At 36.0% G+C, this 16,108-nt stretch overlaps 1 protein-coding gene across 3 annotated transcripts; it reads right to left on the bottom strand.

Moving 5' to 3' along the window:
* Nucleotides 1–3,309: 3,309 nt before the first annotated feature.
* LOC126704390 (ribonuclease J) lies at nucleotides 3,310–15,955 on the bottom strand. 3 transcript variants are annotated; one of them, XM_050403376.1, is made up of 17 exons: nucleotides 15,658–15,955; nucleotides 14,480–14,708; nucleotides 13,790–13,913; nucleotides 12,133–12,189; nucleotides 11,719–11,910; nucleotides 11,565–11,642; nucleotides 10,124–10,306; nucleotides 9,920–10,000; nucleotides 8,875–8,940; nucleotides 8,676–8,768; nucleotides 8,015–8,140; nucleotides 7,457–7,570; nucleotides 6,484–6,579; nucleotides 6,306–6,403; nucleotides 5,778–6,226; nucleotides 4,327–4,787; nucleotides 3,310–3,754 (listed from the first exon to the last, which is right to left on the bottom strand). In XM_050403376.1, exons 1-17 carry the CDS (start codon nucleotides 15,827–15,829, stop codon nucleotides 3,659–3,661), a joined length of 2,715 nt encoding a protein of 904 aa, XP_050259333.1. In that variant the 5' UTR covers nucleotides 15,830–15,955; the 3' UTR covers nucleotides 3,310–3,658. The 3 variants fall into 3 exon arrangements, with proteins under 3 accessions (XP_050259333.1, XP_050259334.1, XP_050259335.1); XM_050403377.1 differs by having other exon boundaries at nucleotides 3,310–3,850; nucleotides 15,658–15,954; XM_050403378.1 differs by lacking the exon at nucleotides 15,658–15,955 and having other exon boundaries at nucleotides 13,804–13,913; nucleotides 14,480–14,694.
* Between the last annotated feature and the right edge of the window lie 153 nt (nucleotides 15,956–16,108).

Raw genomic sequence — 16,108 nt, 5'->3', positions numbered from 1 at the left:
AATTTAAACAATGACCCTCCTAGATTTTTACTTAAAACATGTAATGCATTTATATAGTTGAATAATGAATTTGTTGCCTTATGTTGTGAGTCTCAATTATTTTAACTAGTAAAATTTCTAATCACTGAATAAAAGATCTTTGATAATAATAATATCCTTTTCAATCTTTTCTTTCTATTATAGTTATTTTCACTAAAAAGATTAAAAAGAGTGTTGCCCCAGATTATCTCCAAATCTCAAAGTGCTTTCCAAACGGACAAAGCCATCTCAGATAACATTTTGGTGGCTTTTGAGACTCTCCACCATATGAAGATGAAGAAGGTGGGTAGGGTGGGTCATGTGGCCTTAAAATTAGATATGAGCAAGGCTTATGATAGGTTGGAATGGGGTTTTCTGGAGAAGATCATGGACAAAATGGGTTTCCATCCCACTTGGATTGGATGGATAATGGAGTGCATCAAATCAGTTACTTATTCCGTTTTGGTAAACGGTGAACCCAAAGGCCTCATCATCCCATCTAGAGGTATCCGGCAAGGGGGCCCCTTGTCTCCATATCTCTTTTTATTGTGCTCGGAGGGTTTGAATGGGCTTATCCAACACGCGGTTGATGGGGGTCAAATTGAAGGTTTTTCTCTTTGTCGCTCTGGTCCAAAGATTTCTCACTTATTTTTTGCAGATGATAGCCTCCTTTTTTGCCAGGCTCAGGTTGAGGATGTGGAAGCCATCTAAGCTCTCTTAAATCTTTATGAGAAGGCTTCGGGTCAAAAGATCAATTCTGCAAAAACCACCCTGTTTTTTAGCAAAAATGTCTCGGATCCCACTAAAGAGACTATCAAAAATCTGTTGGATGTTGCCAAGATCAAAGAGTATGAGAAGTATTTGGGTTTGCTAACGGTGGTGGGAAGAAATAAAAAGGCTAGCTTGAATTACATCAAAGATAGAGTGTGGGGGAAACTTCAAGGGTGGAAGGAGAAATTACTTTCTCAAGCGGACAAAGAAGTGTTGTTGAAAGCAGTGGTTCAAGCCATTCCCACTTTCGCTATGAGTTGTTTTCGTCTTCCAGTGGGCCTACGCCAAGACATTGAAATGCTTATCCAGAAATTTTGGTGGGAACAAGGGGGGCGATAGAAGAAAAATTCATTGGAAGAAGTGGGAGATCTTGTGTAAGCCAAAACTTAAGGGAGGGTTGGGGTTCAAAGACCTTTGCAAGTTTCATGAGGCAATGCTCGCTAAGCATGTTTGGAGACTGACACATGATACGGATTCCCTTTTCTACAAGGTATTTAAGGCTAAGAGTATTAGCAATGAAGAATGCTACTCTATCCTATTTTACCATCCCAAAAAGCTACTTTATCAATTATACCATACCATTTTACAATACACTCTACATCCAAAAACTCTATTATTTTACTTTTTCATTAAAATATTATTTTTTTAATCTTTCTTTATTATTTCTTTCACATCATCACTTTTTTTCAACTAAGGGGTGGAATAAAATATATATATATATATATATTTTTTTTTTTTTTTAGTATAGTGCTACAGTACAATTCTAAGTTTAGAATTGTACTGTAGCACTATTGCAAAAAATTTTGCAATAGTGAGGTATAACATTTTTTGATGCAAATGTTTTTTAGCTATGAAATGCCAAAAAGACCTTAGATATGGCATTAGCATTCTTCAATGCTAATGCTCTAAGTATTTTCCAAATGGCAGTGTGTTTGAAGCAAAGTCTGCCACGGGGTAATTTGCGTGGAAAAGCATTTTTCGCTCAAAAAATTTAATTGAAAGATATGGCCGTTGGAGAGTGGGAGATGGTAAGAATATTCGGATCTTCCAAGATGCTTGGCTTCCAAATTCTAATGCAGGCAAAATCCTATTCCCTGATGCCAAAAAAATAATTTCCTTGCCCCTGTACATCACTCCTCAGGCCGATTCTTTTGTTTGGCCTGCTGAAAAAAATGGCTCTTACTCAGTGAAATCGGGCTACAAAACTCTCTGTGAAGACCAACAGACGGGTGAGTCCGTATTTGACTTGACTGAGGCTCAGAGGAATTTTTGGAAGGGTGTTTGGAAGCTCAAATTACCGGGCAAGATCAAACATTTCCTATGGAAGTCCTGTACCAACTCACTGCCCACTAAGGAAAATTTGATGAGAAGAACCATCATCCAAGAGAATGTGTGTCACCTCTGTTCTGACCACCCTGAAGACGCAAACCATGCTCTATGGGGATGCTCCAAGGTCCGCCAGGTGTGGCAAAGGCAGTTTGGATGGCTGGTCAATTCGCAGGGGACAGAGGCTCTTTCTCGGACCTGGTTCACGCTGTGCAGAAAGTTCCAAAGCTATTCCCACTGTTTGCTGTTACGACCTGGTCTATCTGGCACCACCGGAACAAATCTCACCTCCAGGCAGCCACAGTGCCGTTGGGAAGACTTGCTGAGTTTGCAGAGAATTATCTGCATAATTTTGCAGACAGAGAGGGTCAACAGGTCAATCCTGTGCGAAGAACAGCAACAGCTACACGGTGGAGTCCGCCGAGTGAAGAACTGGTAAAAATCAACTTTGACGGAGCACTATTTGGTGAGTCGGAGAGCGCAGGGATCGGTGTGGTGATTAGGAATTCGGGTGGTGAGGTTATGGCTTCCCTTTCAGAAAAAATTGTGAAACCTCAAGCTGCTGAACTAGTGGAAATTCTTGCTGCCCGACGTGCTGTGCTATTCTCTAGAGAAACGGGTTTCTTCAAGTCAATTTTTGAAGGTGACTCAGCAACTGTTATCAAACTTCTACAGGATAGGAACGTGTCCCACTTCCAGGTGGGCATATTTTAAAAGACATTTTGTCTCATTTAAACTTTTTTCAAACTTTTTTCAGAGTTGTTTTTTTCTCATATAGGTAGGCAGGGAAATGCAGTTGCGCATGCCTTAGCCCGGAGAGCCATAGTATCTTGCCCTTTAGAGGTTTGGATGGAATCTGTTCCTCCAGACGTCTCTTCTTTTGTACAGTCCAACCTTCGGGTCTAGTTCTAATGACATATTTTCTTTCTTCTCAAAAAAAATATATATATATTTTTTCACTAAAAAAATTGTTCAAATTGTTACATTCAAGCTTTGCCATTTTTAAGTTTGGTTTTTCGAATACCCAAGTGTAGAAAAAAATTTACTAAGAAGCAAAAAAGAATGAGATTGAATCCATCTAAAACTAAGTGTTATCGCATAAATGTGTAAATACTACCCATAATGTATATATTTAACTAAAGAATGATAATCCCATCAAAAATAATAAATAAAAACTCAAGAATGATAAAGATATTTTTGGGGAAATTGTACTTTCACCATTAACTATGTAGCAGTTACAATGTATCCCTAAACATCAAAACAGAGCAATGTGTAGGGATACATTTTCGTCAAATGTAACAAAATTCAAAATTCTCTCTTTGGGTCACCCTCCCCTTTCTCAGCTATTCATTTGATTGATTACAGTCTTTGTGTCCTACAAATCTACTTCACCAATTGTTGTTCTTCCACATTACTGGAGACCTTATAATTATTATGTTGCTGATGGATCTTCATCGTGGTCAGAGCTGTTCAAATTTTAATAGAACATCCATCTTGCTGAATCTTCTAAAAAATTGGTAAAAACAGTTTCCTTCTCTGCCCATCATTTTGCTGCCATTACATCAAGATCAGACAAAATTCTATTCATGTCCTCAAAATATGGCCAGCTCTTCTTGCTTTTCTTCCCATTCTTGGTCTCCTGTTCAAAACAAAAATCTTTTTAATTAGACAAAATTTTACTCATGTCCTCAAAAAAAGGCCAGCTCTCCATGCTTTCCTTCCCATTCTTGCTCTCCTGTTCACAAAAATATCGTTGTTAATTAACTGTCAGGAGAGGATGGGAGGGTGTTGCCATCATTAACAAAACAGACAGGGTGAGCGCTTGCCAATTATTTGAGGGCCTGCAAAGGTCATAATCCTAGAGAATTTTCTGATCTTAGTCATCAAAACCATATTTTCTGAACATATTCAAAAGTCTACAAAACGTTTTTGTTTGTTTGTTTGTTTTTCTTTTCTGTATTGGTAAGTTATGCACCTAGTGGATCTTGAACCACAACCCTCCAACCAATTATTGTGGGAGAAGGTACCAGATGAGATCTGGCTCATTGGCTTTAAAACTCAAAATTATGTAGGCAAAGATAGGGACATAAAATCCTAAATATCACATGTGCACACACATATGATGAATGTACCTTCCATTAGAGGCATTGCTAGATAAGAATTCATAATGACATCCAAAGTTTAAAATAACCAAAAGAAGCAAGAACAAACCTCATATTTCAGAACCAGAGATGTCCATAGAGATTTGCATTGTCCTGGACTTCGATTGATCCCATCAGACAACAAGCTTCCAGATATCTGTTCCCAAAGGGCCATTCTTCCCTTCACAACTTGGAATTTGCTATGCAATTCTCCGCGCAAATCAATTAGCTTCTTAACCTCCTCAGGTTTCCATTTATTTCGTTTTACAGGCTTGGAAGAATTTGGCAGCTTTGAGGACTCATCTTTAGCACTTTCAACACTGTCCTTCTCAACCATTGAGACATGTTTTGATCGTGGAACGAAACCATTGTTATCTTTTGCCACTTCATCAACAGGTGACGATGATGTAACAAATGCTTTCCAGAAATCATCTGAATCCTCAGAATTGGAGAAAGGCCTCTCTGCTAAGCTGGAACTTGAAGCTATGGTGTCTTCCTTGGGTAGTAGTCTTTCGAGTTCGTTACCTTCACCTACATGGATCATGTATGATGGGAGGAAAAAAGATCACAATAAAAACCACTGCCAGTGCCAGAGTTTACGAATTAGCCTATGTGTCACAATCCCACCATGAGGATATAGAACAAAAATATTCCAGAGCAATGATACTATGCACCCATCTCAAATTCTAACTTCCAAAGAGAATTACGAAATTGTGTGTGGAAATGTTAGAATACGTAGTTGAAATTAAGTACAGTTACATGGTAGATAGTTCTAGTGGCAGCCACCCCAGAAACAAACACATCAAAATTATATTAGCATGATGCAATTGATCCATTATTGTCATACATTGGCTGAATGGTTAAACTGCTGGAGTAACCAGCCAAGCTCCTAAGAACTGTGGTTTTGGAGCAACCAAGGTTAAGTATATTGAATGATGTGATTTGAATTACTTATTGAAAATTTTATGTTCAATATAAAAAATATTAACCTTATAAAACTCAAAGCACTAGGCACTTTATGTGTGTGTATATAAGTACGGACATATAAATGCAGAAATCTCAAATTATCAATTCTCCGTTTCAAGCGTTTTTATGTAATGGACTGCACACTGGAATGAAGAATAACTCTACCAATGTATTGTCACCTTCCAAAATTCAAAATTTGAAAATTCTGGGGTTGTGCAGCAACATACGAAGCCCCACGGATGGAACTTTTGTTGAGTCCCCCATAAATTTAACACTTCCAATGATTTCCAAAAACACAAGAGAAGTAATGATTGCATCATCTTGGAGTAGATTAAATCATGTCTTAATCTGATGGTGCAAATAAACTTTACTAATATTAGCAGGAAATGTAGCAGGCATCCCCCAAGCACTGAAACATATTCCATTAATTACATGCACGAATGGATTATAGCACACATGAACTGGACATGTAGACCAATCCACCCACAAATGAGTTCTCGCATGCGCGTGCGTGCGCACACACACACACATATATATAGAGAGAGAGAGAGAGACCTTTCAAATTTTTTTGTAAAGAGTGCTCTAACTGTATGTTGGCAATGTCTTCTGTGTGCATCCTATCGGACTGATTTTCTTCTGCATGTCCATCAACCACTTTTCTCAATGCTGATGTTCCATAACCAACATGGGATTTGCCAGATAGCCTTGCATTTACCTCATCAGAAAGAACTGCTGCAGGGTTCTCTAGAGCAATGGCAATGACTTCAGGCCTTTTACTACTGTACTTCCTTACCATCTTCCTCAATAGCTCAGCCACAGTTCTTTCCATGTGGGATAGAGGACAATTCACAGGCAAGCTTGAAAGTGCAGCATGAGCGGCTTTATGGAGTGCATCTAAAAGCTTCCCTTTGTCAAGCCATAAGCATCTTGTAGTGATTCTTATCTTCCCTTTCAAGCTATTCTCTATCATACCATCTACATTTTGAGGGCGTAAAATTTCCATACTGTAAAAGAGAGTTATAAGGTTGCCATTGTATAGATGACAATGATATTGAACTGTACTGCAAGATCCAAGAGGACTACCTGACCACTATAATGCCATCTGACGCAATCCTTTGTCTCTCATCAATGCAAAGTTCTGATGATGTACCAAATGCTTTATCGCCATCACTATACATCAACTGCAATACAAGACTAGATCTCTAAGAATTTTCTAGAATAACTTTTCATTATAGGCAAGGCAAAACCCTTGATCACTAACCTGCAAATTCTCTTTCCCTAGGGAAGCGAAACCACTAGAAAGAACTCTTCTATTTCTCAAATGAGAGACCCCAAGCATCTCCCCATTCTTTATAACCTGATATAATTAAGTCACGTGAAATTTTTTTCATCATATCGTATTATAAATAACATGAAATGTGTATATTGTAACATCAATAGAATCCTAACCAGTATTTTGCATCATAATAGGCATGCTATAGACCAAAGTAATTACACAGGACAATCTTCCCTTCCACTTTAATATGAAATTCTGACATGAGGACTTGTTAACCCTAATAAAAGCCAAGCACTAAGAGGAGGTTTTTTTTTTCCCCCCTAAATTATTGTTCTACAATTCCCTTGACTCGTGGGTCACTTTACAGACATATGGTTGGATGGAAGCTTCTATATATATATATGAATTTAGTGAGCAAAGACAAGCAAAAGGGGGTTATCTTTTTATCCATGTAAAAGATGAGAACAGGTCATACTTGTCCAAAACAACAAAAAAGAAGACCAAAATAGGTCATGGAAAACTAAAGCCCATTGTGACAAAGCTCCCTACTAAGTATAAAAAAGTACAAAAGCAGCATGTTCATATGCACAATATTAAGCTCTCAATTGTAAAAGGGGAAGGTGAACCGAAGGAACACTCAATGTGACAACAAACCCAATAGCTTAACCTAACTGATCTTGCTGAAAGTATGATTAACCTTACTGATCCTCAATCTAGCCAATAATGAGATGCATAATCTCATTCCAATCTCAACTCTAGCAGAAAAGTCATTGCCCCAGTTAAAGTCCCAACTTAATTCCAAAATGCTTATGTAGTAAAATTGTTAAAATACAATCTCATCATACTGAAAGCCTGATGAATTTCGAAGCTAAGCCGGTCAGAGTTTCCTACCAAATCCATTTCATCATGCTAAGCTACTAATCTATCAACTAAACATAACAACAAAGCAGTGACTTACACAACTGTGTCGAATACCAGTTGATCTTCCAAGTAATTCATGCTCCTTCAAAAACAAGAGTTCTCCATGTATGGGCAAAAAATGTTGTGGCTTCACAATTTGAAGTATTTCCTCCTGCAGAAATGCATTTCATATTTCATTAGTATCTCATCATATGCAAGACAGAGGAATAAGACAGATGCGTCTAGTTCATGAGTAATGGAAACAAGGCCTGTACATAATAAATTATTTATGAGGCCTGACTAGATCTCACCCATGGGACCTAGAATTAACCTACAGGCTTATTTATATGCAACTAATTCTCTTGAAAATTTAGTCATCATAAAATGAAAAAGAGAGAAGTGTTCAAAAAGTCAAAAAAACCCAAGAAAACCTAACCATGTCTACTTTCTTTGAGTAATCCTATTATTGATATGACAAAAACATGATTATAAGATATCGGATTTTTGTTGCTCTCTTCTATAATTAAACAAAAATGTTTAAGAAGATTAGAAAAAAATAATAAAAATACAATAATGTAGGAAAATTCAAATTTTGAAAACTGACAATGAAACTTACCAGTTCTCCTCGATATCCATGACCAGATGTATGTAGGCCCTCATTCTTCCCCATTACAATTGACGATCCAATCTCTGATATCCGGTTTAACATTTTCATCACTCGAGATTCATTACCAGGGATTACCTAAAGGTATTTTAAAACCAGATACAATTTTATTAACTTGACCATGTAATGAAGCTTAGAAAGAAGATCTAAATGAAACCATAATGAAATCCCCAAAGATCAGAATTCTAAAGACTATAGCTGGGAAGGTTTGTAATTAATTGATTGAAGTAATTATCACCAAAGAATATAGTAGAGAACCAATACTTGAACCTAAAACCAGACTACTTGTAGGAGTTACAATATGAACATATTCAACATGGTCAAACGTCAACTGTCAACACAATGCACTGTTCCTTTCTGATAGAAAGAACATAAAAGAAGAAAACAAAAACAAAAACAAAATGGAACAGAATCATAAGGTTTTTTTTTTTTTTAGTAAAAATTTTATAACACCCTCTTTCAAACTTTTTCTAAGTGATTGTGCAAAATATTTTGTACTTTAAAAATTTTCACTAAATAACAAAAAAAAAATGTACAGAGAAAATCAGAAAATAATCTTCTCAATGTATACAGAGTTCTGAAAGCAGGCTACAGTTCTGTAAAATGTTGTTACCTTTGCTGAGTACAATATTACATCTTCCTTGCTCAGTTTAAGAGAATGACTACCTCCATACGATGCAAGATTTAAGGCAGCTCGTGGTTCTGCCTGACATATAATATACAACATAGTGATATGCCAGCTAAATTGGTCCAATAAATATAATGCTGTCAATGGAACCAGGCAGCCACCAAGGGCAACTAGAATAACTTACTTGAGAGCCAGTTGTGACAATTAACAAATCCTTGGGAGCATAGGCATCAATATCCTCAATTTTCACCTATAAATTAGAAAGAGTGGAGGACAGAAAAAATCAAGAGCTTGATGAAAAATTTATAAATGAAAGGAGCAATATGAACAATGCTGATATTAATGTAGATTTGTATAAGATGATTAGCATTGGCAGACAGATTTATATGCCAATGTTGTTCTTTCCCCATAATTAATCTCATCATAATGAAATTCGGACGAGGACTTGAACTGAAACTTAGTTCAGTTGAACCAGAAGTTACAGAGCCAGTGTGTAATAGCCAGAAATAGAGGCTGCTACACTTCCAGACCTTATGACTGTTTCTTTCTTCTCTTTTTAATAACTAACATTATCCTTCATCCCAAATAATTGGGGTCGGCCCATGTTCATTACATATTACAAAATTTGTTACGCAAGTCGTTAATCTATCACAACCCTCCCCTTTTAATTGGACTTCAGAGTGCCATACAAAAGGATATGATAATCAAGTATAACAAAGGTGAGGTTAGAGGTTTAAGCCTCCCTATTGCCAATTTGTGATAAAAATTATTATAAAAAAATAAATTAAAGAGTACAACAAAGGTGAAAGAAGAAATTGGATCCAACATGTTGAATCAAACTTGCATCCATAGGATGCATCTGATCAAAAAGTTACTACATTGACACTAACAACAGTGGTTCATATTTGACCAACATGTTTATGCAACGCCTCAGTAATTACACCCCTGATGCAGTTAAATGGCAAAGAAGGATTCACATAAACAACCACACTTCATTGGGATTCAGTTTTGAGTTGAGATGAATTTAGTTTAATTCTGTCCAGCCAAATATAGCAGATGGCTGGAAGCCAATTTTTTCACAACTCTAACATAAAGTGAATTGAGCTCTTAATTGTTCTCTCCCTTTAAGTGTCACACCACATAAAAACTTCCAAACTTGAGAACTGTGTAGCCACAAGTAAAAGAAAACAGGCTAAGGGACAGAAGAAATCTTATACGTGTTATTTTACCAGAGTTGATGGATCAATTGGTGCCTTCCCATCCTTCCAAGCTGCATCCAGATATGTCCTTAAGGACATCCCAACAAATACCTATCACAAATCATTATATCACAACTTCTAAGACACATTCTATCTTGAAAATACAAGAGTGCAGAGTATTATGACAAAGAAAAGTACAACTGCATGACATTAGAGGAGCTGGGGAGAACATACCAATTTTCTGCCAGTTAAATCAGCAGCAGCTTTCACACTTCCAAGGCGGTGTATATTTGATGCAAACTGAGTTGTAATTACCCTTCCCTTAGCTTCAGAAATACGCCTCAACAATGAATTTGCCACGACAGATTCGCTAATTGTCCTTCCAGGTGAGAGAATATTTGTTGAGTCACTCATCATCTGCAAAGTCATGTGCATTAATTGCTAATTTTTCATTTGCTTCTATTCTCTGTGGATAGTTTAAATGAAGCTGTAAACTGAAATGGCATTTAAGTTATTTCCACATTAACACAATATATAGACAAAATCCTACAAAGAGAACATCGGTTAATCAAACAAAGAAGACTAACAAAAAACAAAGGCATTATAACCACTAAGGACACAATCAAAAACAAGATATACAAGGCATCAGATGCCAGTCTAAACCTTTCAACCACAAGATTGCAAAAGAAGAGAGAAATTTTGAAACATTTGAGTACAATTTCTAGAGACACAAAAACCCTATGTTTGTGAAAAACTCCTCTCCATATAGGAGGCAGCCATACAAGTCTCATATAATCCAAATAAGGTACTAGCATTTTTTTTTTCTGGATAAGGAATTTTATTAATGGAAGGGAACTCTTGAGCTTCCTAAAAACCACAATCAAAGATTCAGCCAATAAAATTATATCAGGATTAGAAAATAGTACTCGCCAATAGCATTGACAACATGAATACCTCCTGATGATTTTACTATTAGCACAAAAAGGTGGAGACTGTTTTTCTAAGGGTAAATAGTGGACCCCTGGAACTAGACCCCACAAAAGGGGACTGGTGCAATTGGTTCATTAGGCAACTAACACATGGAGCTCATATTTTAGTGTTTTGGTCCTCATGAACCCATATAACAACAAAAAAAAAGCCTTAGTCCCAAAATTTGGAGTTGGCTATGGATCCTTGACAGATTAGATTGGGTTGGCCACATTAATTATTTTTCTCCATTCTATCTTATTTGAAGTCATGCTCTTTGTTACTTCCCTAATTGACATGTCTTTTTTTTTATTACTTCTACCAATGTTATTTTTGGCTTTCCTCTGGCTATTTTCATTCCTCAACGTTGATCGACTCACTCTTTCTTACTGGTTCATTACTCGCTCTCCTCTGAACATAACCAAACCATCTCAAGTGATTTTCCCTCATCTTTTCATCAGAAGGAGCTACCACTGTCTTTAAAAGGATGTCCTCATTTTGAATCTTATCTTTCTATATATTACCACTTATTCATCTCAACATTCTCATTTCCATTACACTCATTTTGATGGTTATATTGCCTCTTAACCGCCCAACTTGTGAACCCATACCTCTCCCCCAAAGTGAAACCTGATGAATTTCCTTTTATATGCACTATATCAACATAAAAAATACGAAAAATATAATAAAAAAGATCCAAGTGACTTACCAATGTTACTCCTTCTTTTGAAAGTTCCTCTAAAGCTTCACGATCAAAAACTTTACCATCCAACGGTGTTTCATCAATCTGTTGAACATAAACTCTCATACACCTTGAGAATGAAAGTAAAGAAGAGGAAAAAGCATATATAAGTTTGTTTTACCTTCCAGTCCCCAGTATGAAGAATCGTACCATCAGCGCAGCGAAGAACTAATCCACAGCAATCAGGAATGGAATGGGTAACCCTGATAGGCTCTATTTCAAATGGGCCAGCCACAAACTTCCTCCGTGTTCTAAATACCCTAAGTCTAGAAGGAACAAAAATCCCGTTCTCCTTTAAACGCTTTTTAATAAGCTGTTGAAAAATAAAAAGTATTACCTTTCTGTACTAGTATGAACAGAAACAAATATTTACACAACCCAAGGATACAAGAAGAAAAGCCTCCAGAAACAGTGACTTAACTTACAGGAAAATCATTAGTGGTTGACATATCAAGTTTTTGGAAAGCAGCACATTCAAAAAATTTATGTTTGTGTGTGTTTATATTTACATGAAATTAAATCCCATGAAAAGTACCTCCATTGTAAAGGAAGATGCAAATATCGGTGTACGAGAATCCAAAGCTGGAATTACCTGTTTATACAGCATTAAACCTAGTGAAAAATCTGTAACAGCAGAAACACATAAAGAGCATAATGCTTAAAATTTCAATCCTAAAGTTTAAAGAGAGAGAGAGAAGGATAAGAAGAAGAAAAATAAATCATTTAATTTTCAAGAGCTTCTTGGTCTAATACAATTCTGGAAGCACTTCAGTTTCCTTCATGACTGTTTCAGAAACCATGTTAGTCATTAATATCTGGTTATATACTTTGCAGACACAGTCTCTCTCTCTCTCTCTCTCTCTAAATAGATTGAGTTAACATTCCAAATAAAAACATGAATATCAAGAATTGGAAGTCAAGTTTCAACACAATTTTCTACTGCAATTTGGCAGAACCAGAAGCAAACTTGATAAATAATAATAGAAGATTTTAAGCAAATAGTTACTCAATTAAAATAGGGGTGGTTTGGTAATTACCTGATTTACCCTATACTAAAATAGATGTGTGGGTCTCACATATTATGAGAGGATGGCTTCATAAAATAATTTACCCAACAAAATAGTCTTCATGTAATCAATTTTTGATAAATAGTCTTCATGTAATCAATAAAATAGAGATATAGAGAAATTGAATTCAATAAAATTCCAACAGCTTATTTGAAAGCTTTGAGGTCTCCTTCCTAGTTGTGATTGCCTAGGGTTTATCTTTCTTTATTTCTTGTTCTATTCACTGTTTAATTCAAGATCCAATCTTTTTATTACCAAACCCTACCTAAACCCTTAAACATCAAACCCTATCAAAAACCCATCAAGATCTCATCAAAAACCCTAACTTAGTGTTGAATTCCTAAAGATCCTACAACAAAATAGGTATCAAAGCCACTAAGGCTTCTATCCTGCATTATAAAGAAAATGAAAATGATAAACGCTAGGCAACTTGAAACAATAACTAAATACATAAAAGTAATAATTTTAAAATTAAATCATCACATCATGGTAATATTTACTTCAGGAATTCTTTTGTGGCAATAATACAAGAGAGAGAGATAGGCCTGCTTATCTTTTCGTACTTTCCTTAGTTTAATAATCTGAGATTATCTCAAAGGAAAATAATAAACAGAGTGTTACATAAAAAGATTAAATGAATGCACACAGCTTTGCTATGGTAGAAATAAGGAGTGTAGTTAACAATGACAATGGAGACATCACTTAAACAATGCACAATGCCAAATGTATCCTTAAGGTTTGATGACAATTCCATCCCAACTAGCCAACAGCAATGAATCTGGGTCCTACAATTAAACAATGAAGATTGTTTAATTGTTGTCAGAAGTCTTTGTTGAAGCCCATCAGATGCCCTACAACTGCAAGCCATCAACCAGGGCACCAATTTTTCCCCTTTCACCAGATGCGAGTGCCAATGCAGTGTCCCTCCAAATTCATCAATGATAAAACATGAGAAACAATTTGGCCTCATGCCCCATTACAAAGACTTTGCCACAAAGACTTAATAGACTTAACAAGATAAATAACCAAGTACTAGATCCATCAGTATTCAGTCAAAATATCATTTCCAAGAAGCAGAAGGAATTTCTTTATCTTTTAAGATGAATAAGCAGAAGGAAACTTTACCCAAGGCAACGCACCAATGTGATCTTCATGGCCATGTGTTATAACAACTGCTTCAATTTTGTGACTCCATCTTTTGATAAATGTGGTATCAGGTACAATTTTTTGGACTCCAAGTTCATCATAGCTGAAATACAAGTGAGAAGTATGATGTCAATACATTAGAAAAAACATGTAGTTAAAGCTAAATCAGCAAAAAAGCAATTTTCAGAGTAAAATATGACAACTGCTCCAAAGTGCAAATGGAAAACTACTTCCTCTAATTCTTTATTCATAATTAATAAAAATCCATTAATGAAAAAGCACAAAAGGCGCAACCCTAGTACATCCACGGGAAGTATACAAAGGAAATGAGCAGGCAAATATAAAAAAGGAAAATTAAGTAAAACCACAATAATGGTTAACAAAAACTCAAGGCATCCAGGAACTAAAGAAAGTCCTTAGTAGAAAATTTTCCTTGTCATGTAAAATTTCCTCCGTAGTAGATGTAGCCAAGAAGAGGGGATTTATTTTACAATTTAGATCAGAATTTGAAATCTGGTAACCTCTTAAAGCAACTAAAGTTAGGACTAGTTTTTGGGGACAAATCCTCCATTAGAAACAAAATCTTTAGATAGAAAACTATAATCAGTAATCACCAAGATGCAATTCTTCAGGATTTAAAGCCATAGCAAACAAGTGTTCAAATCTTACTCTGGAAACATGACACCAGCATCAATCAGTATGTATCGATCATAATTACCCACAAGCATGCAATTCATCCCGATTTCACCCAGGCCACCAATTGGAAGAACACGGAGGGGTGGGCCATCAGACCCCTCATAAAATTGTTCCATCTTGCGCTGAACCGAGTCTTCCATACTTTTCCTTGGCCCATCCATCTTTCCCGATCTTTTACGCGGTACTTTAGATCTACGTGTATCTAACATAAGAAGAAGAAGAAGAACAACAACAACAACAACATCAAAGCCTTAGTTCCAAAATTTTGGGGTCGGCATTTAAACTAATATTAGAAGAAACAGCATTTAAAAAAGATGCCAATTCTAAAAAATAACAAAATAACAGAAATTACAATAACCAAAATACAGCTATTCCCATTATAATTCTTCATTTGGGATTAGATTTTAAATTTACACAAATATGCAAACCAAAGCTAGTCCTTAATCCCAGTTTTAAAAATACAAAGAAAGAACAGTCAAAACAAGAACTTTACAATTGGATGCTTATAGTTCTCAACTATTTCAGTTCAAAAAGAAAAAAGCAAGCAATGTTTTCTAAGTAAATGTGAGTGCAAAAAAAAAAAAAAAAAATTTCTTTTCTTCCACTTTCTCAGCAACTTAAAATTACTAAAAAAATGCGCAAAACAACAAAAACATAGAAGCTTATAGCTCTCACCATTCTCAGATCAAAAATGAAAGGTAAGCAATGTTTTCTATGTGAAGAATGAACAAAAAACCACACGAAAATTCCCTTTCCTTCCATTTTCTCAGCAACTTCAAATTTCAAAGAAAATGTGCAAAAACAGTAACCAAAACACAGACGCTTATAACTCTCACCTAATATCACAGCTCAAAAAGAAAAATCAAGCAATGTTTTCCATGCGAACTTCGAATGCAAAACAACATAAAACCTTTTTCCTTTCTTCCATTTTCTCAGTAATCAATCACCAACTTCAAATTACTACGAACACTAAACAATCACAAATTTTATAAATTTTCCATTATTTAACATTAAATCCAACACAACACAAAACAAAACTTCTTCTTCTTTGTTTCACTTTTTCTTTCATTTTTTTTTCTCAGCAACCAAACATAAACTAACCATTACTAACAAAACCAACGCTGTAGCAAATTCGAAGCGTAGTATATTACCTATACTACTAGTATGAGAACCAAGCGAGCACGAAACGAAACGTTTCGTCGTATACTTCGGACGGCACAAGAGGCTGTACGGACACAGCGAGAGAGCTCCAAAGGCAGCCATTCTCTGATGCGAGCTCAGTGCACTCGACAGAGTAAAACCATCACGAAACGCCGATTTCATGTGGTTTCGAAACGCCAAAAAAATATAAAAAAACGAAACCCTAAGAGATTTTAGCACTTTGAGTGAGTGAGTGAGGGTTTTAAGTATTTAGAGCTCTGCTTTTGGAGCGGGAAATGGAAAGAAAGAGAGGCTGTGAGATTTTATCAATGCTATTATCTTTCTGATTTTATCTTTTTTGGTCTAAAATTCTAAGAAACAAGATAACACGTGTGCCACTCAGGATTTTTCCCTCCCACGTGTGGAGAATTTGGTGTAAACGGTGTGTCGTTTTTGTTTGTC

Source organism: Quercus robur, chromosome 10, assembly GCF_932294415.1.
Source record: "Quercus robur chromosome 10, dhQueRobu3.1, whole genome shotgun sequence".
NCBI classification, from domain to species: domain Eukaryota; kingdom Viridiplantae; phylum Streptophyta; class Magnoliopsida; order Fagales; family Fagaceae; genus Quercus; species Quercus robur.
The sequence above is the reverse complement of the archived record's forward strand: the minus strand, read 5'-3'. Positions and strand labels throughout refer to the sequence as shown.

Excerpts from the sequence above, each read along its gene's own strand:
- LOC126704390 (XM_050403376.1), bottom strand. The coding sequence starts at position 15,829 with ATGAAATCGGCGTTTCGTGATGGTTTTACTCTGTCGAGTGCACTGAGC. Across the intron at positions 13,914-14,479 it reads GCTGGTGTCATGTTTCCAGA|CTATGATGAACTTGGAGTCC; the intron begins GTAAGATTTGAA and ends CTTGTATTTCAG. Across the intron at positions 11,643-11,718 it reads TTCATACTGGGGACTGGAAG|ATTGATGAAACACCGTTGGA; the intron begins GTAAAACAAACT and ends TATGTTCAACAG.